The 27350-nt window shown below is 41.8% G+C and overlaps 3 protein-coding genes across 5 annotated transcripts; 2 read left to right on the top strand and 1 right to left on the bottom strand.

The window, feature by feature from the left end:
• Nucleotides 1-1463: 1463 nt before the first annotated feature.
• slc37a4a (solute carrier family 37 member 4a) lies at nt 1464-8498 on the top strand. 3 transcript variants are annotated; one of them, XM_081700364.1, is made up of 9 exons: nt 1464-1634; nt 3086-3238; nt 3766-3998; nt 4563-4806; nt 5925-6086; nt 6216-6301; nt 6429-6542; nt 7229-7367; nt 7561-8498. In XM_081700364.1, the coding sequence occupies exons 2-9, from the start codon at nt 3091-3093 to the stop codon at nt 7725-7727; spliced, it is 1293 nt and encodes a 430-aa protein (XP_081556490.1). In that variant the 5' UTR covers nt 1464-1634; nt 3086-3090; the 3' UTR covers nt 7728-8498. The 3 variants fall into 3 exon arrangements, with proteins under 3 accessions (XP_081556490.1, XP_026867840.1, XP_026867841.1); XM_027012039.3 differs by having other exon boundaries at nt 2996-3238; XM_027012040.3 differs by having other exon boundaries at nt 2978-3238.
• A 15-nt stretch (nt 8499-8513) lies between these two features.
• Nucleotides 8514-10244, bottom strand: trappc4 (trafficking protein particle complex subunit 4). The gene is made up of 5 exons (XM_027012041.3): nt 10031-10244; nt 9735-9909; nt 9477-9580; nt 9260-9386; nt 8514-9153 (listed from the first exon to the last, which is right to left on the bottom strand). The coding sequence occupies exons 1-5, from the start codon at nt 10203-10205 to the stop codon at nt 9075-9077; spliced, it is 660 nt and encodes a 219-aa protein (XP_026867842.1). The 5' UTR covers nt 10206-10244; the 3' UTR covers nt 8514-9074.
• A 5011-nt stretch (nt 10245-15255) lies between these two features.
• sgcg (sarcoglycan, gamma) lies at nt 15256-26246 on the top strand. Its single transcript, XM_027012018.3, has 8 exons — nt 15256-15416; nt 19791-19985; nt 20094-20195; nt 20834-20921; nt 21636-21755; nt 23994-24066; nt 24522-24642; nt 24933-26246. Exons 1-8 carry the CDS (start codon nt 15414-15416, stop codon nt 25107-25109), a joined length of 879 nt encoding a protein of 292 aa, XP_026867819.1. The 5' UTR covers nt 15256-15413; the 3' UTR covers nt 25110-26246.
• Nucleotides 26247-27350: the final 1104 nt, after the last annotated feature.

The raw sequence follows: 27350 nt of genomic DNA, 5'->3' as shown, positions 1-27350 counted from the left end.
GACACCTCGGATAAATCATAAATGACTAAGAATCAGTGCACACACACAAGCACAATGCAAACCTACAAATTTGATTTTGAAATGTAACTTGAACTGTTGAAAAACTTTGCAAGGTGCTGTTACAGGTTGTATGTTTAGAAACCTGAGGTATTTTACATTAATATGTATATATACAAATAGTTGAAATATTCCTAGTGACATAATTGAGTTTTTCTAATTTTAGTCCAGACATATTGCTGTGTCATTACTCTGTTAAGAAAGAGAATTAACCAAACACTCTCAATTGCTTCATTTATATATATATATATATATATATATATATATATATATATATATATATATATATATATATATATATATAAAACACCAACACATGAACACACAAACGTACCTATATATATATATATATATATATATATATATATATATATATATATATATATAAAAACACCAACACATGAACACACAAACGTACCTATAGTGGAGACAATAGTTGTCCCTGAAGTCGCAGAGCTGCCTGCAGGGAAATAACCCCAGGAGCTCCCACACGTCCTGAACAAAGTCAGTCAGAACTCCATGCCACTGCCTTTGGGCTTCCAGCTCTGACGCTCGCTCCAACGCAGAGAAGGCAGAAACCCTAAACAACACATAGAGCACCATTACCACAGACAGTAACACAGCACTGGCAACATCTTTATAAATCCTACAACACCAAGAACTGCTGTTGCCCTTGTTGGAACGAGCCATCAGTGCAAGATTACAGGTGACCAGATGAAGATGGTTTTAGCATATCAGCAGCAAGCCACATAACAAATGTGGCAATGGTGTTCAGAGATTTGACACCAAAGTGAGGATCTGTCCTCAGATCAGTAGGGAATGGTTCCTTTTATCTAATGTCTACCACTTGTGCCAAAAAACAGTGCCAGCCCTGAACACCAATACACAAGACTCCTACTTAGATGCAGCTGTACCACTCCAACCAATGACCAACATGAAGCCATTGATTCCTGTGAAAAGATGCACAAAAATTAATTGCTGTGCTTATATAATTGTCTTTTATTGCTCTCGTGAGCTCAAACCCTGCGTTCCCTAGTTCATGAGCAGTTTGATTTTACAGTTTCATTACAGGTTACAGTGTCAGCTTCAGGTGGCTCAGACTATGCGTTGGATGTCCCCTTCAATGCTGACTGGGCCCTTAAGTTCAGTTCAGTTCAATTCAATTCAGCATTGTCATTATACATGTACACAAGTGGGTGCAGTATAATGAAATTTATGCACAAACATATTGAATTTTGTTTTATGCATCATAGAGGTGATAACAAAACCTATTGTTTTATTATAGCAAAACATCAATAAATCAATATCCACACGCACAAAATCCCAGATGAATGGACGGTGTAGTTGCAATATAGCCGTTCCTGAAGCGAATGACTACATTAACCACAATGCATCTGAATGTTTGGCAAAACCCAGACCAACATCACATCAGCGCGATGACCTGCTGCTCTGTAATTTGATTCATATTATCAGAAGAAAAAAAATAGAACCTGGATCCTTATTCCGCAACACTTCTTGAATCGAGAAGGAAAGTTGTTAAAGTTAAAAAATTCTGCGCCGTCTTAGACGTCTTTGAGGTAGCTGGCTAACTTTTTTTCACGGAAGTAACTAGCTGCATCCTAATCTGGGTTACGTGGACACCGCTGCGATACCTTTGGGGATATAGGAGCGTTTCTCATTACCTTTGGGGATATAGGAGCGTTTCTCATTACCTTTGGGGATATAGGAGCGTTTCTCAGTACCTTTGGCATATATCTGATCTCCCCAGTAACATGCATCTGATCACGTCCAGCGGTTGTGTAGACGTGCAGTGCATGTGAAGACGTGGTATGACCCTTCAGTAGAGGTCTGCTACGTGTAGACTTGGACCTTTCTGCCAAGATGCCAGCTAATATATGCAGTACTTTTACCTTTTAATGGGGTAGAATAAACGTTTACACGAAGTTTATCTCGCTGTTGTGATTTGGGGGGGGGGGGGGGGCACGTCTTCGATTTATGCACGAGCGCTGTGTTTTTGACATTAATGGGGAAACAAACTCCAGGCAAAGTGTGTGTGTGTGTGTGTGTGTGTGTGTGTGTGTGTGTGTGTGTGTGAGAACCCAACTGGCTGCAGATAAAAACTACAAAAAATCTTAAATTCGTGTGTGTGTGTGAGCGAGCGAGAGAGAGCGGCAGATACACAGAGAAAGTGAGTGAATGTGGGAGAGAGAGAGAGAGATTGAGTGTGTGTGTGTGTGTGTGTGTGTGTGTGAGCGAGCGAGAGAGAGCGGCAGATACACAGAGAAAGTGAGTGAATGTGGGAGAGAGAGAGAGAGATTGAGTGAGTGTGTGTGTGTGTGTGTGTGTGTGTGCGCGCGTGTGCATGTATGCATGCATACATACATCATCCATAAGGCAAATATGAGGAGAAAACCAGGATGAAACAGTATTAGCTACGGGATTAACATAATTAACTGAGACAGCCTGTGGTGTAACTTAAAAAACTTTCTTGTGAATGGCAGTGATCTCGTACCAAATGTTTGGAGCAAGCCAATCACCTAAATGCTACCTTTCCTGCTACCTCAGCCCAGTAATTAGCCCTGTCCCGGAGCTTGGCTCAGAGACAGACTGGACCCCAACGTGAATCATTAATCTCTTCACCTGAGGTTTATCTTCAATAACATCCCATGCTGAACTCAGCAACTAAGTTAAGAGAACATTTAGAGAACATTTCCAAGGCACAGAGGTGTTAAAGGCTGAGGACAGAAATACTGCATTTATGCAAATTCTCCCAATCTCTTATTACATACAGCTGGGGTAATATTAAGGTACAGTCTTGTTCAGACCACTGCACCACTGAAAGCAGCAGTGAGACTCGGAACGCTCCAGGTTGACCATTAACCTCATTATTGATTGCAACATTTTCTCCCCATCCTACCAGTTCTATGTTTCTCACCAGCTCCCGATGCAAAGTTCACATGCCTGTGCTGCAACAATTATACCCCGACACCCTTGTTTGGCTTCTCTGTTGTTACTGGAAACTCTGAAGGAGACATGGCGAAGTACGGATATGGCTACTATCGGACTTGGATTTTCCTCGCCATGTTTGTGGGCTACACGTTGTATTACTTCAACAGGAAGACGTTCTCGTTCGTCATGCCTTCCCTGATGCAGGACATTAAACTGGATAAGGATGACCTGGGTAAGAGTGTGCTCAGACTTCTCATGCTGTTTTAAAAGCACCATCTCTACCATATTAGACTGACAGTGTTGTTCATTTTTCTTTTATCTTTATTTCTTAGCTTCTTTTACTTGATCCTATGCATTTTATCCCTTTAATGCCTTAGGTTTATATAATTTGTATCTTAATTTATATTTTTAATTTAACTTTATCTTTTTTATTTATATTTAGTGTCTTTTATGCTTTTATTTTGTAAAGCACCTTGAAATGCCTTGTGTATGAAATGTGCTGTGTAAGCAAACTTGCCTTGCTTCACACAGGCTCCTAGACCCCTCCATGACACCCCGTGATGTTTAGATTTGTTGTGATTGTTCCATGACTTTAATTCAACCTCTAGTCATCAAAACAACAATGTCACTTTAGCTTGAGGCACGCAAGAAGCATGCAAGATTATCTGAGAGTTATTTTCTCATATCTTGTCAGCTCAGAGTCATATTCTAAAGAATAACGAATTTCCCCTCAAAGAATTGTTTTGTTTTATTCTGCAGGTCTTATCACTAGCAGCCAGTCACTGGCCTATGCAATTAGCAAGTTTATTAGTGGGGTGCTGTCCGATCAGATTAGTGCACGATGGCTGTTCTCCTGTGGGCTCTGCTTGGTGGGTGGCATTAATGTGCTGTTCTCCCAGTCCTCCACGGTGGCCGTGTTTGCCATCCTGTGGTTTCTGAATGGCCTCGGTCAGGGCTTGGGATGGCCCCCCTGTGGCAAAGTGCTGCGCAAGGTATGGACATAAACCTTCTGACCTTGTGGGGTTATTTTACCACTGCACTTTTGTTCTTCTGTTTTAAATTAATTACTTCATTACTTTTTAATAAGGTTGTTATTATGTGTTCCATTTAAAATCTGTTGTTTTCCCCACTTTTTGTTGATTTGAAGGACATCCTGAAATGCCTTGCACATGATATATGTTTTGTAAATCTAATTGCCTTTACCCTGCTCCTCGCTTTGGGGAGGGAGGGTTGCTAATAGAACTGCTGAAGGGGAAAAAAGATCATTTTTGTTGTATTCATTTAATTACATTCCTTATATTCAGACAAATATTTTATTAATACATATTTTAACTGTCATATCCAAACTTTCACAGTGTGGCATCACATTTGTGAGGCTTCACAGTTATATTAAATTATTTCTTTGCAGCATTCAGTGTTCTGGCTTTAAAAGGATTTGTTGAGTTTACCAACAGAAAATGTGATCATTGTATTATTGTGCAAGTTAGCAGATATGTTATTGTCCATAAGCTTTTACCATTTCAGTGTGTCCATGGTGTCCATGTTTGTGTCTCCAGTGGTTCGAGCCATCTCAGTTCGGAACGTGGTGGGCTGTGCTGTCCTGCAGTATGAACTTGGCTGGAGGCCTGGGGCCAATCATTGCCACCCTCTTGGCTCAGAGCTACAGCTGGAGGTCCACACTCTTCATCTCCGGCCTGACTTGCGTGGTCTTGTCCGTCTTCTGTCTACTGGTCATCCGAAATGAGCCTCGTGACGTTGGTCTGCCCAATATCGAAGTTGGTGTGAAGAAAGGCAAAACGGGTATGAGTGCGTTGGCAATTCCCATGACCCATGTCATGGCAGTGAACAGAATCACCAGGGCATCTAGGAACATGTTCTTGGTGTTTTGTTTTGTGTGCACTGAGTGAGGTCTGAGTTCTCCTGTGGAGTCTCACGATGTTGGTCACTGCTAATCTTCACAAGCCATCAGCAGTAAGCAACTGATTAACAAAGCTTGTCAAGACAGTGAGACCATTTCTTGTTTGTCTCCTTTAATCTGGACTTTTTCAACAAAAAAATGTGCAAAAAAAACAACCCCCCCCCCCCCCCCCAAACCTTTACTTCAAAATATCCAGACTTTACTCTAAGATGTTCTCTGAGAGAAAAAGACCTGATCTTGCAAGTGTGACCTGTTGGATTCAACTGTCGGGCAAAGGTGTGTGTACACACAAATTCTTTTTCTTTTGTGTGTAAGGACACTCACACAGTGGCATATTGGACTTTGGACCAGTGTGTCCCTGACATGAGCATGGACTGAAATGCACTGTGTACTAAGGCAAAATTAGCCCCTGGGCTACAGCAGTGATATCTGCTCACTCCTAGAGGCAGAGCTGAGAGGAACGTGCTGCCTGCTCAGGGTAGATCTGCCCTTTGGTCACCATGCAGGGGGTTTAAATTCAGCTGAGCTGAAGGACTTATTGATCTCTTGCCATTCAGATGATTTGCTGTGAAAGATCTGATCGTGAAACTGACATATTCTCAGAGCCAAATCCTTTTGTGTTTAGCATAGCTTTGTGATTAGCATTAGCACGTTTTGATTAATTCACCCTCTACAACCAGTGACCAAAATGTTTAACTCATCATGTGACAGTTATGACTGCATCCTGTTTAATTAGATAATAAATTCTATAATAAATTCTACACCTATATCTGGATGATACAACATTTATCATTTTGTATTTGTGTAGGATGTATGACACATTAGCAAGTTTAGTCAAATCCCTGGTTTAAGGCAGGCTGTATGCAATGCCCTTGTGGCCTGAGCGCCCTCTGGTGGACATACTCCGCTCTAGCGCATGTGACCAAAGGCTAGCTCTCTGGCCAGTGCAACCACTTCACAAGACTTTATTCCTGAGCTCTTATCTGCCCCTCACTTCTAGGTTCCAGCAAGGACCGTGAAAGCACCCTGTGGGAGTTCCTCTCGTCCCCCTATCTATGGGTACTGTCACTAGGTTACCTGGTGGTGTTTGGAGTCAAGACTGCTTGCACAGACTGGGGGCAGCTCTTCTTGATTCAGGACAAGGGCCAGTCGGCACTTATGGGTATTTCCTCAAGGCCTTTGGCTCTGTCAGAATTAAACAGCAACCTAAAAAAGCCTTTTAATGGGACTTTCTTTGCAATGTGATAGGTTAATTAACTAGTTACTTTGATGTGCACACATTCCCCCCCAGGTAGTTCTTATATGAGTGCCTTGGAGTTTGGGGGGTTGGTGGGCAGTTTAGCAGCTGGATACCTGTCGGACAGGGCCGTGGCCCGGGTATGTACACTTGCACTCTACTTTTGGCTTTGGCAAAAACTACATGACCCAGTATACACCACATGACCTCATATATACCACATGATATACTTACTCCACATGATGTTGCTTGTTTGCTTAACTCCAGCATGGCTTGCGTATCTATGGTAACCCCCGCCATGGTCTCCTGCTGTCTATGATGGCAGGGATGTGTGTCTCCATGTACCTTTTCCGTACCACTGTCACTCAGGACAGCTCAAATGTGAGTTCACAACCTTTCCAGACATTTAAGAGCCTTGTGTATTTGTTATTGGTACATCAGTCACAGCACAGCCCTGTTTACATTATAGACAAATATAAGCACCCAACGGAACTAGTGAGTGAAGGACAAAGGAATTGGCCACACTAAGAAGTTATTCCATATTCCATAAGCATGTCATGTAGGTAGAGTGAAAATAAACCTTTTGTTCTGCTGATTACTGAAATTCAGTCCACATTAAGGTCAGTAGAGAAGTGTCATTTAAACGAACATAAATGTAATTTAAACTAGCATTTCTAGGTTAAATAAGTTAAACGTGTGACTAAAATAACCTTAATTTAAAACTGACTTTGGAGATGTAATAAGAGTTGGTCACTCTTGTACTAGAGACCCATAGAGGACTGTACCTTCCCACTCTCAAGTGTAAATCAGAGTGGCATATGTGGAAAGTACAAACTGTAATTGGCAGGTTCCTAAAATACACTACAGGATTAACAACAAAAGTAGCACTTCAGGAACAATGTCTGAAGGAAGGCATCCATGTAGTAGCAGTTTTGAGTTTGGAATGTGTTATATAAAGTATTGTTGTTATTAGGAGCAATTTCAGATTCAGCCAACATGAAAGTACCTCCTTTAAAACCTTGTGCTGTCTCTCTTAATATTACTGATGTAATTCAACCACTGCGCAGGTCTGGATTCTTCTTTTGGGAGCTACTTTTGGCTTCTCATCTTACGGCCCGATCGCTCTGTTTGGCGTCATCGCCAATGAAAGTGCCCCCTCCAACTACTGTGGGACCTCCCATGCCATCGTGGCCTTGATGGCAAATGGTAAGGGCTTCCAAAAAGTTCTCTTTAATAATCTGGGGTTTAATTCATCTCAAGGGTATAAACCCTTTGTTAATAAATAAATAAATGTTATTAATTAGAATCACAAGGTTAAATACAATGCATCCACCATGTTCCAGTATTTGACTTGTGTAAAAGTCTGGCGTGATGTTGGTTGTGTTTCTTATGTGGGCAGTTGGAGGCTTCCTGTCTGGGTTACCTTTCAGCACAGTAGCCAAGCATCATGGATGGAACACAGCATTCTGGGTAGCCGAAGTGACCTGTGCTGTTACAACAGTTGCCTTCTTCCTTTTGAGGAACATCCAAACCAAAATGGGACGTGCTGCGAAGAAGACTGACTGAGCAACATGCTGTTACTTGTATGTTTCCAAAAAATTGAACAAAGACAACCTCTGTGTTCATATAAACTTGACATTGAGGAGGGTGGTTAGAACCCTTTTGGAGCTGTAGTATGTTTATGCCACCTCTGTTAACTACTCACTTAGTCTCCTATCACAGGAGGTATGAAATGTGCCCTGAATGTTTTAAAAGCTACTCTGAGCTAAAATTACACTCTCAACACTATCTTAAGATCATCTTAAGGTTACATGCTTTTGGAAAATGTTCTGGGTTCTAAACTTGGCATCTAAAAGAAATCTGTCTTCAGAAGCAAAAAAACCTCCTAAATATCAGTTTAAAAAATATTTTAAAAAGTCAGAGGGTCTGGCTTTAATGATCTGTAAAGTTATACATATTTTAAGTGTCTCATTGCTATACAGTATGATTTATATCTATTCCAAACAGTTCTCCCAAAGGACGTCATTTTCTGCCTCTACTACATACTGCATATATACTTTAAACTGCTGTATTATTTATTGGGAAATTTAGTTATTTCAAAGATGTAAGGAATTCACAAATTTAAAATAGATCCAGCGCTAACACAGGTAAAAAGAGAAAATTGAGTATTAGTGTGAAAGATCTGTGATGTCATTTTTCACTCAGAGGTTTAACAACTCCAACTGAGGCTTTTCAGAAATCTCTCTAGTCCTACCTCTATTTTGTTATTATAAATCTGTATATGGTGGTGTTTAAAAAATGGGTTTTGCAACAGTTAAAAAACATTAACTAAAATAAAGTTTTACACAATAATTATTTTGAAGTTAATGGTTTATAATCTTTAAATGGAACCCTGATTTGAATGTTAATAAGTAACCTTCCAGCTGAAAACAGAATATTCTTGGATAAACAGAAAAGTATAAACATCTTCATGTGTGATCGAAAATATTGTGTCAGACTTACTGAATAACAGACATTCTACTTTAGTTAAATCAAGTTATGGATGGATGGAAGTTACACAAACTGTCTACAATTAATCCTCTTTTATGAAGCTGACAGGTAAACTGGAACGACTAGATTGATGTTTATCATTTAATGTAATAAATAAATATTTTCTTGATGCCAATAAAACAAAATCTAATATTCAACAAGCAGCAAAGGAAGCAGGATAGTACCTCTCCCTGTCTGCCTTCATTAACTCACACAAGGTGCAGCACACCTGAAAAGCAGCTACCCTTTTTTGGTTAGATGGTTCAGATCATTCACACACCAGCAACTATAATCCATATATACAGTTCTTTGCTGATCAAAAAAGAAGAAGGAAAAAAAGTCAGTTATGTGGTACGTTGTGATGTTCCTGTTCCAGAGTTCAGCTCAGGAGCCTGGTCCAAACGTTCCGGCCTTCTCTGCTACTTCTAGAGCACTCTTCAGATTTTGGTCAAAGAGTTCACATCTGAAAGGACAGTGTCATATCATAAGGCCTGGCTTCTTGAATAGATCCACCTTGTTGCTACCTGAGCATTCAGTATGCAAGCAGCACATGGCTGCTCAGTACTAACCTGATAGGCATCTCTAAAGAGTAGAAAGGATTCTTTAAGGCAAAATCTGAATAGATTTCATAGATCTTTCTCAGGAGCGCATCAATGCCAGACTGTCGAGGATCTGCCAGCACAATGAACTTAATACCTGTGAAAGATAAACCACAAGATCCAAATGAAATGGTCACATTTACATCTTTTATGGTTACACTGACATACTTTGGAAGAACACATTTACCTGTGAGTGTTTGAAAGCAGTGTAGTTTAAATACATCCGTCTCCAGCATTTCAATACCCGAACTGCCTACCTCAGGGGACAGTTGGGAACCAATGGCAAACAGCCTAAGAATGAATTAGAGATGTGTTCAGTTACATGATACCTTCAGTGACACTACACCCATTATTTGACAGAAGGGAGACACACTAGTTAATGAAAATAACAGCAGCAGGTAGAGAACACTGATACTAAAGTTCCTCACTATCTAAATCTACTCACGAGTGGAACATTGAAGCCAACATCAGCTTCTCATTGGAAGTGAGTCTCGCTCTGCCAAAGCGTATAGCCAGCGGGTAATGTGAAGGTTCCTGCAGGTACTCCAGGATGTCCTTCCCTTCTGCTGTGCACCGGCCGCTCACGTCCACCCCGTTGATGGCGAGAACAGCGTGGCCCACTGTGCAGGCGTGAAGGAGAACACCACACAACAGTAGAACTTACCGTTCCATCAGCAAACGCAGTATGGTGCCTAACCTAGCCTAGCCCACAGCTAAGATAAGCTAAGCTAACAGGCCCACCTCGTATTCCGTCCCGCTGGCCGAATGACACGACGACCTTCTCGTCGTGAAGCTTTAAGACCACATCTAGAGGAAAGCTGAACGTCTTCTCCACCTCCGTCCTCGGCACGTAGTTATCGCACTGGTAGATCAGACCGCCCGCTTTGTTCACCACATACACACTGAATATCGCCATCTTCCCCGCCGCACGAGGTCACGTGACCGCGGCCGCTTACCGCGCGTGCGGAAAAATACGTCACCGTGGAATCGGTCACGTGCGAGTGTCTTTGGCTGCTTTGGCTTTCCTCTAATGTCTCCACGCAGTAGAATTATTGGTAATTTCAGTCATTTTACACAAATGGTACCAGTGAAAAGTGCTATATTTAGATAACACTGTACAATTATAAAGTGCTATATTTAGATAACACTGTACAATTATAAAGTGCTATATTTAGATAATACTGTACAATTATAAAGTGTTATATTTAGATAATATTGTGTGTTGAGTAGTGACAACAGTAATAACAAAAATCTTTCAGCTCAGAGTGCTTTATTGCATCTAAGTAACTGTTTCTAAGATCTTCTAGCACCCACGAGAGCGGTTTGTGCGTCAATAGCTATAGTGTTTTTCCTTTGTATATGCTTGTATATGCATTTTTCATGACCGGTGTATTTCTGATGGTTGTGGAATCAATGAAATAACCTGTGATTTCACTAACTCTCAAACCTAGACCAAATAAAGAGCATTCCGTTTCAGCTATTTTAAGGTTTGCGATTAAAGTACATGCGTATAATAATCTCTATTTGACAGGAAGCAGTTTACTCATAAAAGAAGCCCGTAGAATCGCAGCTGAGTTCAGCTGTGTTTCCTCCCTTGTAAGACTGGTCATAAAAGGTGCAGTGTTCTGTAGAATATGTTTATAAAGTGAAGGTATGTCTGTGGAAATGCTCTACGATTCTTTCAGACTCAGCTGGAGAGAACCGTGAGTCACTGAACCTTCACTGACTAATGGATGTACAACATTGGCTACAGATCTATATTATTCACCTTTTCATTCTGCCCCCAGAGACAGATCAAGTGAAAGATGCTGAGAATTTCCACAAAGACAAGGAGCCAGTCATTAAACCTTGAGGCAAAGTGAAAATGAAGATATGTTAAATAATCTATTTGAATGAGCTTTTCAATATCATCGCAGATTCAGAACACACATCTTCTAAAGCGCCTGTGTCTCCTGTCATCGGTCTGAAGGTGACAGACAAGCTTACTAACCGGTTGCTTTTCCACAGGGCTGCGTACGATAAGCTCTGCAAAGACATGCCTAGCCATGCTTATCAGTCCTGTTGTGCTGTCTGAGAGGTTAAAGATAACGGCACGCTGGCTGAGCTTGGTTGTGAAGAATTCAGGACTGATCTGGCATTCTTTATTTTGTTATGCTCATCTTAACATTGATTTGTTAAGTAAATTGGTGTAATAAAGTACATGAAAGTCAAAGCAAGTTGCTTCACAGTTTTTTTGTTTTTTTTACAGTATTCAAGTTTACTTTTAGTCTTAATTTAGTCTATTTTGTGAAGGTTGATTGTTAATGGTAAGAAATGAAATGTAATGAAATCAGGTTGTTTTTGGTTTTTTTGGTTTTTTTCTTGCTTCATGTGCATAGTTTTAAACACTGGAGTCAGCTCAGCTATGTCAGCTAATAGCCAAACCTTCAGCGAGCTGATGAGAGTGAGTTTCAGCTGGGTAAACTGGTACATTGCTGTGGCCTTACAGTTAGACACCTTTGCACCTTTGGATCCCTCACTTGGAGATAATTATTTTACGAATTGAGTCATTTCTTTATTAGAAAATTGGATAATAAATGAAGGATTGAGACAGAGAACACAGAAAAAACCCAGGAATGTTTACTTAAGGCCAGTCTATTTAATTTTCAAAATTTGGATTAACTTATTTACTCATTTTTAGCTTAATTATTACTAGTGTGATGTTATCTCTGCGCAGAGCTTGCATAGCAATGGTAAACATTGTAGTGTGGTGTCCAGTCCGAGCAGGGCTGATGTGTGCTGCCCGTCCTCTCGACAGCCTTTACCCCACTTTACCCCACTGTCCTCCTCGTTATCCCCACGTTATGTTTACTTAGCGTCACCGTTCTTGTATAAAATGAAGCATAAACAAACCTTAAATAGTTCCACACAATGCCACACTCATTTAGCATTGCATCATTTCTTCCATGTAATTATCTTAGACGCCTTGTCTGGTTTGAAATCTGCTTTCACACGGCGTCTTAGTTTATCACAGTTCACTGTTCATTAGATTGTTACTTTTCCATATATAAAATGTACATTTATTAAAATGTTAGTTTAAATGTAAAATGTCTAAATGTTTTGAGCCACTGCAGTAACATGGACATGCTCACCTTTTTTCCAGCATTTTTGTCGCTTTAATTAAATTTGTCCCAATATTTATGCTCACATAAATTGAGATAAAACACAAAGTGGTGTTATTCTTTAAACATTAAAATATATCACATAATGTAATTTTGCCTACACCCATGTGTTCATTTTTAATTTAACAAACGTGAATATTTGCCAAACCATCTCTGACATTGCTGTCTCAATGTTGGGCAGAGTATGTGCATTTCTGAGTTTTACGTGATACACTGAGTCGAGGACATTTTTCTGGCTGGACTCAATGTGTCCTCATTAAGGATTCACTGTGTATCTGCTGGCTTTGGCTACAGGCTGGCTGTTGATGAGGTCCTGACTGCCCCTGGCGCTGTCTTTATGACTTATGAAACTACAGCTTGTGCTGAGAGCCCGTACTGGCCGAGCACCCCCAGGGCTTGGGGCCTGTGGTGTGGGCTGTGCGTAGGGTGTAGGGTCAGCAGCTGATGGATGCCTTCAGCTGTTCCATTTGTCACTGCACTGCTCCACCTCCAGGGTGGCTAGAGAAGCCGCCCCAGGACGCTCGCTGTGACTGCTTCCTCTGACAGATGCGTAGTCTTCGCTCCTGTCACCTTGTTTCCAGAACCTGGGTGAACTTCAGGTTGTCATTTTTTCCTGCTTTGCATAACGGCTGTATGTGACCGTCCTGTTGTTGAAGGTTTGGAAAAATTTTCGTATTTTTAACCCAACATGTTTCTTTCCCAACATGCATGAATTAATGACACAGAGTTCAGGATGTGGTTAGGCAGTCCCGTGCCAGTCCCTATTCGACTAGGGTTGGATCACAGCTTTCTGACAGTGATGACTACCTGCGGCGCTGGGGATGTGGTGCCACCTGCTGCCAAGAGCCTGGCACAGCGGGAGATGGTCTAGGATCACGTGGGCTGTGAAGGGCCTGGCCTGAGTGCTGATGTGCGGACCTATCAGCCAGTCTGCTGACCTGGGCATCCTGACCAGTCATCCTTAGAGCCCACCCCTGCCCACCTCAGCTCCTCACCCCCCGATGCTCTTAGTGCTTCAGGTGCTATTTGCAGTCCAGTCCCAGTCACGGCAGCTGGGACTGGTCTTCCACTGACCCCAAGCTCTCGGTCCTGTCCCTCTTATTTCTCTCTCATGATCAATATCCTGCTCCGGTGCCTGGCTCTAATGTCAACACACAGGCATCTGTGGCATTCCAGCTACCCATGCTGCCCCTGTGAGTCTTCATATGCTGGCACCCGCAGCGCCACCTGGTGGCCCTGCTCTCTCTCCCACTTGTTGCCATAGCGCTATCCCAATAGACCATGTCCACCTCCATGTGATTGGCTGCTATTTTTATGTTTTGGGAGCGTCACATTAATAGAGGGGAAGGCTCTGTCACACATGAACCCTGCTTTTCTGACTGGTCTACCCCAGCTCTGACTCCACCCTGGCCAAGCCTCCTTATTACTTTGATCTGATCTTCTGATTACAACGTTCTCCTGTGTTTGTCTTTGATCAGCGTGCTTCTGTTCGAGAATAGGTTTGCTCCTGTAACCCTGCCTACTCTTGTGTTTGACCTCTCTACATGTCCTAGAACATCTCAGCGACCCGGCACATGGATCCTGTGTCCCACAACTCCCTAGAGCTACATTTAGATGTTATTTGAAGTGTTGTAAGCTAGTGGAGAATGTCGAGCTGACAGCACAGGAACAGGCACCAGGTCTGATTCATCACCATGTCTGATTCATTCAGGGTGTCTGATTCATCACTAGGTCTGATTCATCACCATGTTTTATTCATTTGAGGTTTCTGATTCATCACAGGGTCTGATTCATCACCTTGTCTAATTAATTCAGGGTGCTTGATTCATCATCAGGTCTGATTCATTACCATGTCTGATTCATTCAGGGTGTTTGATTCATCACCATGTTTGATTCATTCAAGGTGACTGATTCATCACCATGTCTGATTCATTTAGGGTGACTGATTCATCAACATGTCTGATTCATTCACCATGTTTGATTCATCTCCGTTTCCGATTCATCTCTGTTTCTGATTCATCTCTGTGTCTGATTCATTCACCATGTCTGATTCATCACCGAATTTGATTTATCACCAGGTCTGATTCATCTGGGGTTCCAGGAACACAAGCTGTTGAACAAAGCAGCTAATTGATATTGTAGCTTTCTGCTGCTATAACCTTTCCTTTAGGATGGGCACAACCAAACTTGCACAAAAAAAAAAAAATCCTTTTAAATAAGAGCATTTTAAATTTTTGACAGTGTTTGTAAAAATAATCTCACCCTTGATTGAAATCTTTGAGTGCACCACAGCACACTGCATAGATCACCTACTGTATCCGACCCCGTGTTCTTTTGCAGAACAGACATGTGATTACCTCTATCACAGACATTTCTATTAATATTCCCTCTTGGTTTAGGATGACCTGTCAAGTCATTCACTTCTTCTCCCAATGGGCTGGACTTTTTGTCAGCTTAGAGAGCTCCCTGGAAAACCAGCACCAAACCCTTATTAGAGAAGCGCTAACTTCAGTTGCAGAATCCGAACTCATGCTTAGAGAGTGAGTCACTCACTGTGTGAGTCAGTAGAAGGGCAGATCTTTCCCCGCAAACAGAACGTCTGACCCCCTTTTCCCTCCCTCCTATGGAGAAGCTTCAAACCACCTCGCTTTCCCTATCTCCCTGCTGACTGCACCCTCAGATGGCCACCGGACTACCAGGCTGGTGCACAGCTAGGCAACTTTGATTTGGAAATTGGAGAGGGCATTTCTGGGAGGAGGAAGTGGTTGCAGGGGGGGGGGGGGCGTGGAGGTGGGGGGGTGAGTCCCTCCTTGTGAGTGGTGTCTGGGCCTGATCCAGAATCAGATTTATGAGAGGCAGCTGTTGAGGGGTTGACGGACAGACAAGCGGGAGCACTCTGCCGCTGCCAGTGTTGCTCCACGGAAGCTCGCACCAGCCGCAGTGGAAGGGTCGGCTGTGCAGACATGGTAAGCACGCCTGTCTCTCCTCTCTCCTGCTCTCACGGAGGCTGCCTGTAAAGTCGCGTAACAGTGCTTTGTCTTATGTTTCGAGACTGATAGCCACTGACGATGTGTGTGTTTGAGCTGCTTTCTGAATAACACTATTTTCATGTGTAATTAACAAAACATGTCAGAAGCTGTAGTAGGATTTTCTTTTTTCTTTCCTCCAAGAAACTTTTCCATGGAAAGCGATGTGTAGTACAGTATGTCTGAGGGCTCTGTTCTCAAATGCTACTTTCTGTTTGGCTCTTTCTCTGGTACATTATTGTAAACACTCCTGGTGTTCTTCAGTTCCTTTTAAAATTAGGTCCATAGTCCCAGGCCTATTTTTAGTGGGCTGTGGTATTACAGCTCAGAAGAGTTATGCAGACAGCGTGATTAGACCTGGAAGAGCAAAAACCTCACGGGGCTTGTGGTGTCGCCTCAGCACCTCCCTGAACTCCTCGCGGCGCCGTGTTCGCCCCCTGCCATAACTGCTTGTATTCTTGCAGCTCCATATGGAGAAGAAAGGAGCAATATCAGACCAAGGAAATCTCCACAGGCTACTGCGGTACTTGATCAGGTCAAGCTTTGCCACCACAAGGAGCCTGGAATCTCAATTAATGTCAGAGTCCTGTAGTTTGGGAAGACGGTGTTCAGCGGGTTGTAATAATTTCTTGTCAGAACGAAGGAGAAATAGAGAGCATGTTGCTAGGGACACTAATGTAAAAGAGGCACAAACAGTGTGCTTATGTCTAAACCTTTTGGGTTAGAATTTAGGGAGCAGGCAACAATTGAGGAATTCAGAAAGCTACTGAGATTTTCAAAAGAATATTATTTTATCTGGCTTTCATTTTTGTTTTTACTTGTATTTAAGAGGGGTGTATATATACCTATAAAGGCTTGCTGAGAGACGTTAGGAAAATGTGAGTATCTGACCCCAAACCAAGGAATGTTTGGATGAGTTGCCATGGGAATGTTGGTTTGGAATTGAAACCTGCAGGCTTTCCTCATATTTTTCCATGCACACTACAAAGCCTTTCCTTCAAACTTGGTATTGCAATGAATCTTCATTGTTGCTGGCAAATGATTGCTGTCTATTACATGTTAAAGGATTGAGCTTCTTAACAATTGTGCTGTCCTGTATGCGCCAGTGTGTTATGGTCTCTGAGAGAACAACAGTGTCCTAAACTTAACTGCTTTATGTACTGCAGAGGAGCGTTTTCCCCGAGAGGGAGATTGGAGATTAGTGCCTCACCCTGCTTGTATTGTCCTCATGCGAAATTGAGAATATTCGTCACTGTCATTTATTTAAAGCATAAAGCACGTGTGAGAGAAGCAGAGGGTGGACTGGATTCTGCTTAGCAGAGATATTCCATATCCAGTAGTCTGGGAGGCTTTGTTTCCTGCGTCGGCCATGACCCTCGGAAATGGGCTGGTTTTATCTTCACTGGCTGGACGGTGTTTATCGTCCCTTTTGAAATGTCTTCACCTGCAATAGGACCAGGAAAAGAGAAGAAAGGTGGCCAATCAGCGTGCATGCAGTGTGCTTCCGGAAAGCAGAACCCTTTTATGTTATGGAGCTACACTCAAGCATCTGCTGCTGTCACGAGGAATATATGAGTTCACAGTTGCAAGGCCGTGGAAAAATGTGTCGATTACGATTTGTAGTGGGCAGGCGACTTTCCACAGGAGATTAAACCTTCTGTAGTCTCACGCATGCATGCGCATGCTGAAAAAAGTGTGGGGAGACATAAAAGTACAACATCCTATTTTGCATTTTTACCTGCTAGAAAGCTTGGGCGGGAATAAAAAAAACACTCTGAGAACTTTTAATTAGTCTGTCCACACTGGCTGTGACTACAGAGATGGTTTTCCCTGTACATACGCAGTTCATATGAACATCTGATTCCACCATTTACATTGGGATCGCCGTGGTTTCGGGAAACGTTAGTTGCCTTAATATTATTAATCCACAATGTAACGCCCATATCATCTGGACATCATTTGCGACTCTTAGTTGACTTGGCAAAACAGGGAACGAAGAATTATAACAGTTTTTATCAATACAAAAGTGGAAGATTATGGCTTTCAGCAGAAACAGATCTTATGTAGAAAGGCTTCTGAAAAACAAAAGGTTTTGAAATAAATTCACTTTATCAGAAGCCAAGATTTAATCTCACTTGAATATCCCATCTTTTCTGAATGATTTAAAAACCTCAGTGTCAGATAACTCTGAAAACTCCTTCTATTCTCACTTATTGATCATTAATTTAAATGATCCTTGAATCAGATGCTTACATTATGCATATTTTAAATGTTATTAGTATTGTTTTGGATCTTGTATGTAATTTCATAGTGTAATTATACTCTAGCCCATATCACTGCTTTATGATATTTAAATTTTTCCTTACCTGTTATTAAATTTAAATTTGGCTGCTAGTGGTTGGTCACATGACTGATGTATGGATGGTCAGGGCATTGCCGTAGCAAATATCCCGCAGTGTCGTCCTTACCAGTGGAGAACGGTAACACATTTTCCCAGTTAATAAATCTTTCAACCTTTTAACTATAGTGTAGCTTGACTGTGGGAACAATTAACATGTAACACCACACAGACAACAACATGGTTACAATTAACGTGTAACACCACACAGACAACAACATAGTAACAATTAACATGTAACACCACACAGGCTGCATGGGTAATCCCAGATTCCACAGTCAAGCCTTCTCAGCCCCTGTGAAGTGTTACTAGAATGAAAAAACAAATCACTGGAGGTTCTTGGTCATTCTTTGTTTTTATAACCTATATGGCATCTCTCCAGAAACTGGAGAAGAAATACAAAATTCCTTCTTTACATTTCTCTACATGTCTACATCAGACATTTCATTACGAATCTAAACCATAACATCCATCCATGAAGAACATTCTACCCATAATTCCTCATTCCAAAGGGAGCGGTTTCTGGTTGCTATGACGAGGAGCTCGTGCTTGCGTGACAGGAGGATCTTGGTGTGGCTCAGTTAGTGCGCTCACTTAATACAAAACAGTTTTATTGAGTTTTTAAAAAATTGTTATTATTATTTATTTAAAAAAACTAAAAAATACATTTTTGCACAAAATGTTTGTGATGCCTGTACAGTCTACAAAGTGTAAGGTAGAAGGTGGAACATTGTCATAACAACTTTGGAAACCTGAATACTTTTCAGACGTTTTTGATGGAAACAGCTCACTGGTTCCCCAGTAGCCTGGACTAGAACATCCTAGCCAACATTCTTTGGCCAAAAGACATAAAATATCAGAAACTCAGAAGCCACAACAACTTTTGAGGCATTTGATGATTAGGATTCTTGTCAGTGATCCATTGCATGTGGAATGACTGAAGTATAATTTGACAGTTAGTTTAAAACATTTAGTAGGACACTATAACCCATATTAACCCATATTAAGTTATATTAACCCATACTAACCCACATTAAGCCACATTAACCCATATTTAACCATATAAAGCCACCTTAACCAATATTAAATCATAAGTCACATTAACCCATATTAACCAACATTAAGTCATAATATGAAAGTGTCACTGACCTTCCTTTTTAATTAATGTCATTTATTTATTAACTCACTAACATCAATGAATACGTGTGTCCAGATTTCACACTTACTCAGTAATATACTGGTTTCAGGACAAGTATCATTTTTGCTTTGCTTGCTGCTGTTATCTGTCTGCATACATTTTCCTGTTTGCTTTTCCTTCTCAATCCAGCAGTCCTCATTATTTCAAGGTTGAAATGTTTTGCTGTCCTCATCCTGTGATAAATGCTAATAAAACCTGCTTCAGAACTCTACGTAGGCTCCCCGCTGTCGCTAATGAACATTTAGTTCTATATATTTTTCGTTAGGTAACATTTTTAATGGACATTTTGCCTTGTTAGCTGTTTATTGCAAGCTTGCATGAAAAAATAAAGCCTTTATTTTTCTGTTGTCTGAGCCAGCTGCATCCTGTCCTGTAGAGTTCGATTTTTCTAACAGTTAATAAGGCTGCTGTGCTCGGAAACAGCTCTGCTGCGGGCCAACTGGAGCTCTACCTTTCTTTGTTTCCAACCCTAACGTAATGCAAACTAGACTGAGTCAATCTTTGGGGACATCTCAGCACTAGAGAAGGATTTGTTATACTGGGGTTAGGAGCTTTGCACGCTGGGAGTATTTCAGGAGCAGGCGCTGGATATACAGGAGGTGCAGATAATGTAGCTGCACACCAGACATCTACAGAATATAAACGCATCAACCTGTTATGTCAAACTACATGATCCATCGAGCGTTTTATGTGTCATTGTGTGTGTGTCCCTTAACAGATGGTGCGTGAACAGTATGTTACCACTTTGAATGATACTGCTGTCCCAGCAACAGAAACTGAACACGTCTACAGGATCGGCATCTACGGCTGGAGGAAACGATGCTTGTATCTGTTTGTCCTCCTTCTCATCATCATCCTGGTTGTGAACTTTGGCCTCACGATCTGGATCTTGAGAGTGACGTGGTTTAATACAGTAAGTGCGGTCTGAGTGCCCGTCCAACACCTGTCGAGCTTCACTCACTCATCTCTCCATACTCCCATCCTGACCCAACACGCAGTTTCATGTCTTTGGCGTGCGCAGGGAGGCATGGGATATCTCCAGGTGTCTGCAGACGGACTGAGGCTGGAGGGCGAGTCCGAATTCCTCTTTCCCCTGTACGCCCAGGACATCCACTCCCGGGAAGTATGTGGACCATCCTGCGCAGTCGTTTCATTTCGTTCTGCATCGGTGTGGCCTTTCTGGACAAAATAATCACTCAGACACTGTTGGTGTGAGAGGTGATTTCTGAATATGGTGTGTTTGACAGATTGTCGTTGTACATTTGCTGCTGTACTACTGGTACATTCTCATTCTCAGCACCTAAGGCCAGCATTCAGGGAGAGATGATGGCTTTTTAGATGGGTTTTTTGGTCCACCCAGAGTTTGGTCATGGAAGGAAAGAACCGCTTTTGGCACATGCAAACATTGCCTTGTTCTCACACCACAAGCTGTGGAAGACCATGTATGGCTCATGAACATGAGCAGCTGGGAACATTTACTGCTGCTCCTGTGGTTAACATCCCATGGTTTTAGATTAGTGCGTTGTGGTTGAATTTCTTTGGGTTTTATACATTACATTGAAATGGAAGAGTTTTATCTTTTTGTAACAGAAACAATCTCACAGCAGTCAAGAGACTGGACATTCGATCTTTTGAGTTAATCCATTAGTTTATTTCACATGCAAATAATTCGGTATGTTCAGTGTTAGCATGTACATTTGTACAAAACTCTGTTTTCCACAAATCGATGTCACTCACCGAAGCGCTGCTGTTTTCTTAAAGGACTCAGCTCTGGTCATGCACTCCAGTGATAATGTGACTCTCAATGCTCGCAATGCCAATGGTGATGTAACAGGAAGTGTATCTGTAGGTATGAAGGCATCCCCCCCACACACACACACACACACACACACACACACACACACACCGTGACTCCATGTACATTGTGCTCTGCTCTGTTCATGCCAGGTGGCCTTCGAGGGAATGTTTTGGGTAGCTTTGTACCAGTGTCATTCCCACTAAAATTTCTTCAAGGCAGAACTTTCTTCATTCACGAATAATCTTAGCGTTCCTTCTACTTCATTCTTTGCCGTCACTCTGCATTTTGGATCCCAGTGATGCTGTCTGAGGCTCATGGCATTAACTTCAAATTGGCCTATTTATGAGACTGAAGGCTCTTATGCTGAGAGATCTGAGGAGGAATACACAGAGAGAAGAGGCATGCAGCTATATCAGGGACAAATGACTTAATTAGTGAAATAGTTACCCTGGACGATAATGCATTAAAACGGGTAATGTACAGTCCGTCTCAATGGCCAATTGTAGCAAATTCTAATGACTATATTTGCCTGAGGTGATTTTAACCAAAGTTCACAGCCAGTGTGTTCTTCATTACTGAGAAGGACAAAGTTACACTCAGACCCAGGACATCTTTACTGGATTCTGAGCAAACCTTTAACCCAGACATACTCAGACTCATGCTGTACAAATGCTACTCAGTTATGAAGTTATGTCTTGTTGTAGCAGTGTGTTCAGTTGTGGGTATTGATGCAAACTGTCTTGCTTTGTCTGGTGTGTATCTCAGGTCCAGGACAAGCAAAGGCCTTTGGACAGCACTTCACCGTCAGCTCAAGCAGTGATAGCGCTCTGTTTTATGCTGATTCCAAAGAAGCAATTGTGGGGACAGGCAAGCTCAGAATTACAGGTACCACTGGCATTAAGAGCCAAGATAAACCTATGGGTCTGTCCGCTCTGGAGCGCCTGGCACAGTCACACACAAACACCAATGGGGTTCGAAACTCAATGACTGGTGGTTTTTCTATCACAATTCTTTAAATTCACTCCTCCCCAGATAAAGACATTTAGATAAGTAGAGTGATGTAAAAAGTAAGATAAATGTGGGTGGAGAAAAAGTTGAACTGCTGGTATTTCTCAAAATCATATTTTCATACATGCAGTTTGTTGTTGGCCACATCTGTATGGAAACATCTGTGTGCAAATATGCTTCTGACGTCAATCTTGAATTTTTCAGATTTTAAGGGGAAAAAAATCTGTAAAACAGGTTTCATTTGGTCCCCTTCATTGTTTCACTTTATTATAAATAATCATTTCGTTTTGGAAATGGTTTCATTATAACACACCGAGCTTTTCCATGGGCTGTTTCTGTGCCTTGCATCCTTCGCTGTGTTCGGCGCTAGCAGATATGCCCCTCACCGTGGACTGGCGTCTGCGGACTCCCTTCATATGGCCTGGTCACTCTTCAGTCGAATGCTGGGAGCAAAGTCACCGGCTTTAAAAGTGACTGATAGAGAGCTGGCACCTGGCTGATCTGCAGTCAGACGAATGCCAGTGGCCTTAACCGTACTGCTCTGCTCCGACATTCCCCATACACGCCTCTGCAGGGTCTGTTCTAGCTCCTTGCAGCAAGTGTGGAAGCCAAATGCAACAAAAGTGTTGGTGCTGCACTGGTTTGCTTCCCATTCATAGTTGTCATCAGTCACGTTTATGCACCGGATACACCCACACCAGTGCCTGTGCAGAAGCCTCTGGCCTTAACAATATCAGCATCTGATATTTCATGACACAGTCTTGCATGTGAGTGTACATCAATACTGCAGTAGCATCATGTAAGTGTACATCAATACTGCAATATCATGTGAGTGTATATCAATACTGCAATAGCATCATGTGAGTATACATCAATACTGCAATAGCATCATGTGAGTGTACATCAATACTGCAATATCATGTGAGTGTACATCAATACGGCAATATCATGTGAGTGTACATCAATACTGCAATATCATCATGTGAGTGTACATCAATACTGCAATAGCATCATGTGAGTGTACATCAATACTGCAATATCATGTGAGTGTATATCAATACTGCAATAGTATCATGTGAGTATACATCAATACTGCAATAGCATCATGTGAGTGTACATCAATACTGCAATATCATGTGAGTGTACATCAATACTGCAATATCATCATGTGAGTGTACATCAATACTGCAATAGCATCATGTGAGTGTACATCAGTACTGCAATATCATAATGTGAGTATACATCAATACTGCAATATCATCATGCAAGTGTACATCAATACTGCAATGTCATCATGTGAGTATACATCAATACTGCAATAGCATCATGTGAGTGTACATCAATACTGCAATATCATCATGTGAGTGTACATTAATACTGCAATAGCATCATGTGATTGTACATCAATACTGCCATACTGCAATAGCATCATGTGAGTGTACATCTGCAATACTGCAATACTGAGTGTACCTTAACAATATCAGCATCTGATATTTCATGACACAGTCTTGCATGTGAGTGTACATCAATACTGCAATAGCATCATGTGAGTGTACATCAATACTGCAATATCATCATGTGAGTGTACATCAATACTGCAATAGCATCATGTGAGTGTACATCAATACTGCAATAGCATCATGTGAGTGTACATCAATACTGCAATAGCATCATGTGAGTGTACATCAATACTGCAATAGCATCATGTGAGTGTACATCAATACTGCAATAGCATCATGTGAGTGTACATCAATACTGCAATAGCATTCAAGCAGCCCGGAGCTATTCAAGTTTCTCTTTCTTTTTTCTTTCTTCTGCTATTTATAATAGCTGAAGGAAGTCTACAGAGCCAAACACGGAAACATCTCGTCGTGTTTCATTTATCACATATTACTAGAAACCAACATAATTTGTCAACACGAGAGATACTAGAAGACTAGTAGTTTGAATGTTTTTTTGGTTATTTGTTTTAGTGTCAGTCTCCAGTCCCAGACCGAGGGTGAAACCATCAGTAACCGTGACACAGAAGCCCGTACACATCGGTCAGACCCGAGAGACGTTGTGAGAAGCTGTTAGCTGCCAGTGTTTCAGAGATGTTCTCCTTCTGTTCCACAGGTCCTGAAGGCGCACTATTTGAACACTCTGTTGAAACCCCCCTGGTCAAAGGAGAGGCTCTCAAACAACTTAGGTGAGTGTGAGATAACTGAGCAGGCATGAACTTGTGATCGTGGAGGTGTGTTCATTCACATATTATCTGCAGAACTATCAGCCATGAAAAGTGAAGATAATCACCAAGATTGTTTGCTACTATTTTCGCCTGTAGGAACAGCTGAGGTACATAAACACCTGTTATTACATGTGTTAGATCATCAAAAGTGTGTCTTTTGTTCCATCATCCCAGTTTCAGCAAGATTTGGTAGTTAATGCTACTGTCGCTTTCAGTCATTGTACCGAATGTTAGCATTTGCGGGTTTCTAGAGCCCGGCATATAAATACATTCACTCCAAAGAGTCCTCGTGTATCTAAAAAGAATAGAGCTCGTTGATTTACACGTCATGCCGTCGCTTTGCAGCATATTGTGCCGTGTGCTGCCACCTTGTGGTTGTGTATCAGTATTACCATTCAACCCCGTGTCGCTCGCAGGCTGGAGTCTCCGACCAGGTTCCTGACCATGGAAGGTCCTAAGGGCGTTCTCATCAAAGCAGCCGCAGGCGCGGAGGCCAAGTCGAGTCTGGATGTTATTTTACACTCAACCGAGGGGCTCGTAAGTGAATAAGCACTAAACGTTAGCTTGCTCCAGTGTGTGTAGTGAATCTGATAGTAAAGTATTTAATAACTTGTGTGGTCACACCATTCCTTGAACAATTAACTTTCAATACACATACTTGCCTTTGCTTGAGCACAAAAAAAGGGGAAAAAATGTTTAACTGTGACTGGATTATTATGCTATAAGTGCTATTGGTTTAATTTTGTTATTGGTGCGAGGATATGTGTAAATATTTAAATAGCACGTAAACTATATCGTCCTGGTTCCCTTTTGCATGTTTTCTGCAGCTGGTTTTAGATGCGGAGACCGTTCGACTTCCTTTCTTACCGCTTGGAGAGGCTGGAACATCAGCGGACTCTCAGGGAGTCTACAACATGTTCGAGGTGTGCGTGTGCCCCAGCGGCAAGCTGTTTCTGTCCAGAGCCGGCGTGACCTCCACCTGCAGCGGGAGTCAAGAATGCTGAAGTGTGCATCACGCTCAAGGCAGCCACATACAGGCTAGAAAGGAAAGGGGGACGGATTCCCTTGAGAGGTTTTTTGTTGTTGTTGTTGTTGTTGTTGTTTTTATTTCTCAGGTGGATTGAAAAAGCACAAATTTCACATTTCAGTGATTTTAGACAAAGAGAGTGAAAGCACACCGTTGTCAGGCGCTAAGGTTTTCACCGGGCTCCATGCGCCGTGGTTTGTGTCCTGAGTACTTTATGTACACGGAGTTATTCACAGCCGGTTTGAAACACCACCGGTGTTTTGAGGTGGTTTGGGCGATTTCATAATTTTCTTTTTCATTACCTTTTAGAAAATGAGGCTGGGCACGAAGGGGCTGGTTGACAGCGCACATCCTATGCAATATGAATTAAAGGTGCAATAAGCAAAATTTGTGTAAACTTGTGTAGCTGAAAACTACTCAGCAGTAAAAGTCTTTTTTTAATGCCATCTCAAACAAGTCGGCTGACAGCTGTCTGTGTCGGTGGCACAAGCAGCAAACGAGCAGCCTGTTAAGTCAACGCTTGACAAAAGAAATTACTGAACCATGCAGCACTTGCATTTTTAATAGTGTACTGTGTTACTGATGTTATTCAACTGATTTGCAATACATGGTGTGAAAAATTCTTTTTAAGGCTAGACTGAATGCAATATATCTCCATTGGCATCAGTCTGCAGCTTCAACCTTTTTTCTAGTATTTTTTATTGCAAAATTACATGTAAATTGACCAGGGTCAAGATCAAAGGCAATGACTTGATAAACATTCTGAAATCAGTTTTGCTGTGGCTTTGTGAGAAGCTAGTTGGACTGCATATGAACATCGGGTGCAGTGCTACAGGGCCTAGGAAACTCCAACCAGCCCACGTATTTGTGGTTTTCTGATTCACTTGACAAACTTTGAAATCTTCCTCTGTGTTCAGTTAGGGAGTGTGAAGCTGCATGTCCAGTAATTGCGCTGCCTGAAAACTGATGCATGTTCATTTAAAACAGCCCAAGGATCTCATTCCAGAAACACCCTGGTTAGTGTGGTTTTGTCATGTACCAACTGTACCGAGAATAAAAAGATATACCATGTGATGTTTGTATATGTTAATAAATAAGGTGTTTGTGGTCTTTATCCTAATTGTCTATTACTGTGAGTGCACGGGCATTACTATACGCATGTCCTCATCAGTGGACATTACTATACGCATGTCCTCATCAGTGGACATTACTATACGCATGTCCTCATCAGTGGACATTACTATACGCATGTCCTCATCAGTGGACATTACTATACGCATGTCCTCATCAGTGGACATTACTATACGCATGTCCTCATCAGTATACATTACTATACGATTGTCCTCATCAGTGGACATTACTATACGCATGTCCTCATCAGTGGACATTACTATACGCATGTCCTCATCAGTGGGCATTACTATACGCATGTCCTCATCAGTGGACATTACTATACGCATGTCCTCATCAGTGGACATTACTATATACGATTGTCCTCATCAGTGGACATTACTATACGCATGTCCTCATCAGTATACATTACTATACGCATGTCCTCATCAGTGGGCATTACTATACGCATGTCCTCATCAGTATACATTACTATACGCATGTCCTCATCAGTGGACATTACTATACGCATGTCCTCATCAGTGGACATTACTATACGCATGTCCTCATCAGTGGACATTACTATACGCATGTCCTCATCAGTGGACATTACTATACGCATGTCCTCATCAGTGGACATTACTATACGCATGTCCTCATCAGTGGACATTACTATACGCATGTCCTCATCAGTGGACATTACTATACGATTGTCCTCATGAGTTGTCAAGCATCTCTTGGCATGTTTGGTTTTTGCTGTGGTGTTAATAATAATTAATAGAAGGCAAATACAGAAATAGCAGGTCTTAAAAATGTACAGTTTTCCATTGATGAAATCTGAAATGATTGCTTGTAGACTCAGTGAAGGTCCATGGCTGGTATGGGGAAGACGGCTTTCTTCTCGTCATGGACTGTGAAGTTATTTCAGTGTGACCAGCAGCAGCTCAGCCTCACAGCTACAGCAAGTATTTGATTAGTTCTGTGTATCACTGGCTTTCCGTCACGATTGTACCACTTTTCATCCTGCTCAGAGGATGTTGGCGACAGGTGACATAATCACTGGCACCCACGGTGAAACTCGCAGGCAGGGAGGGTTAAAGTATTTCAG

The sequence above is a fragment of the Electrophorus electricus genome, chromosome 17 (assembly GCF_041902795.1).
Source record: "Electrophorus electricus isolate QZ-2024a chromosome 17, ASM4190279v1, whole genome shotgun sequence".
Classification (NCBI taxonomy): Eukaryota; Metazoa; Chordata; class Actinopteri; order Gymnotiformes; family Gymnotidae; genus Electrophorus; species Electrophorus electricus.
The sequence above is the reverse complement of the archived record's forward strand: the minus strand, read 5'-3'. Positions and strand labels throughout refer to the sequence as shown.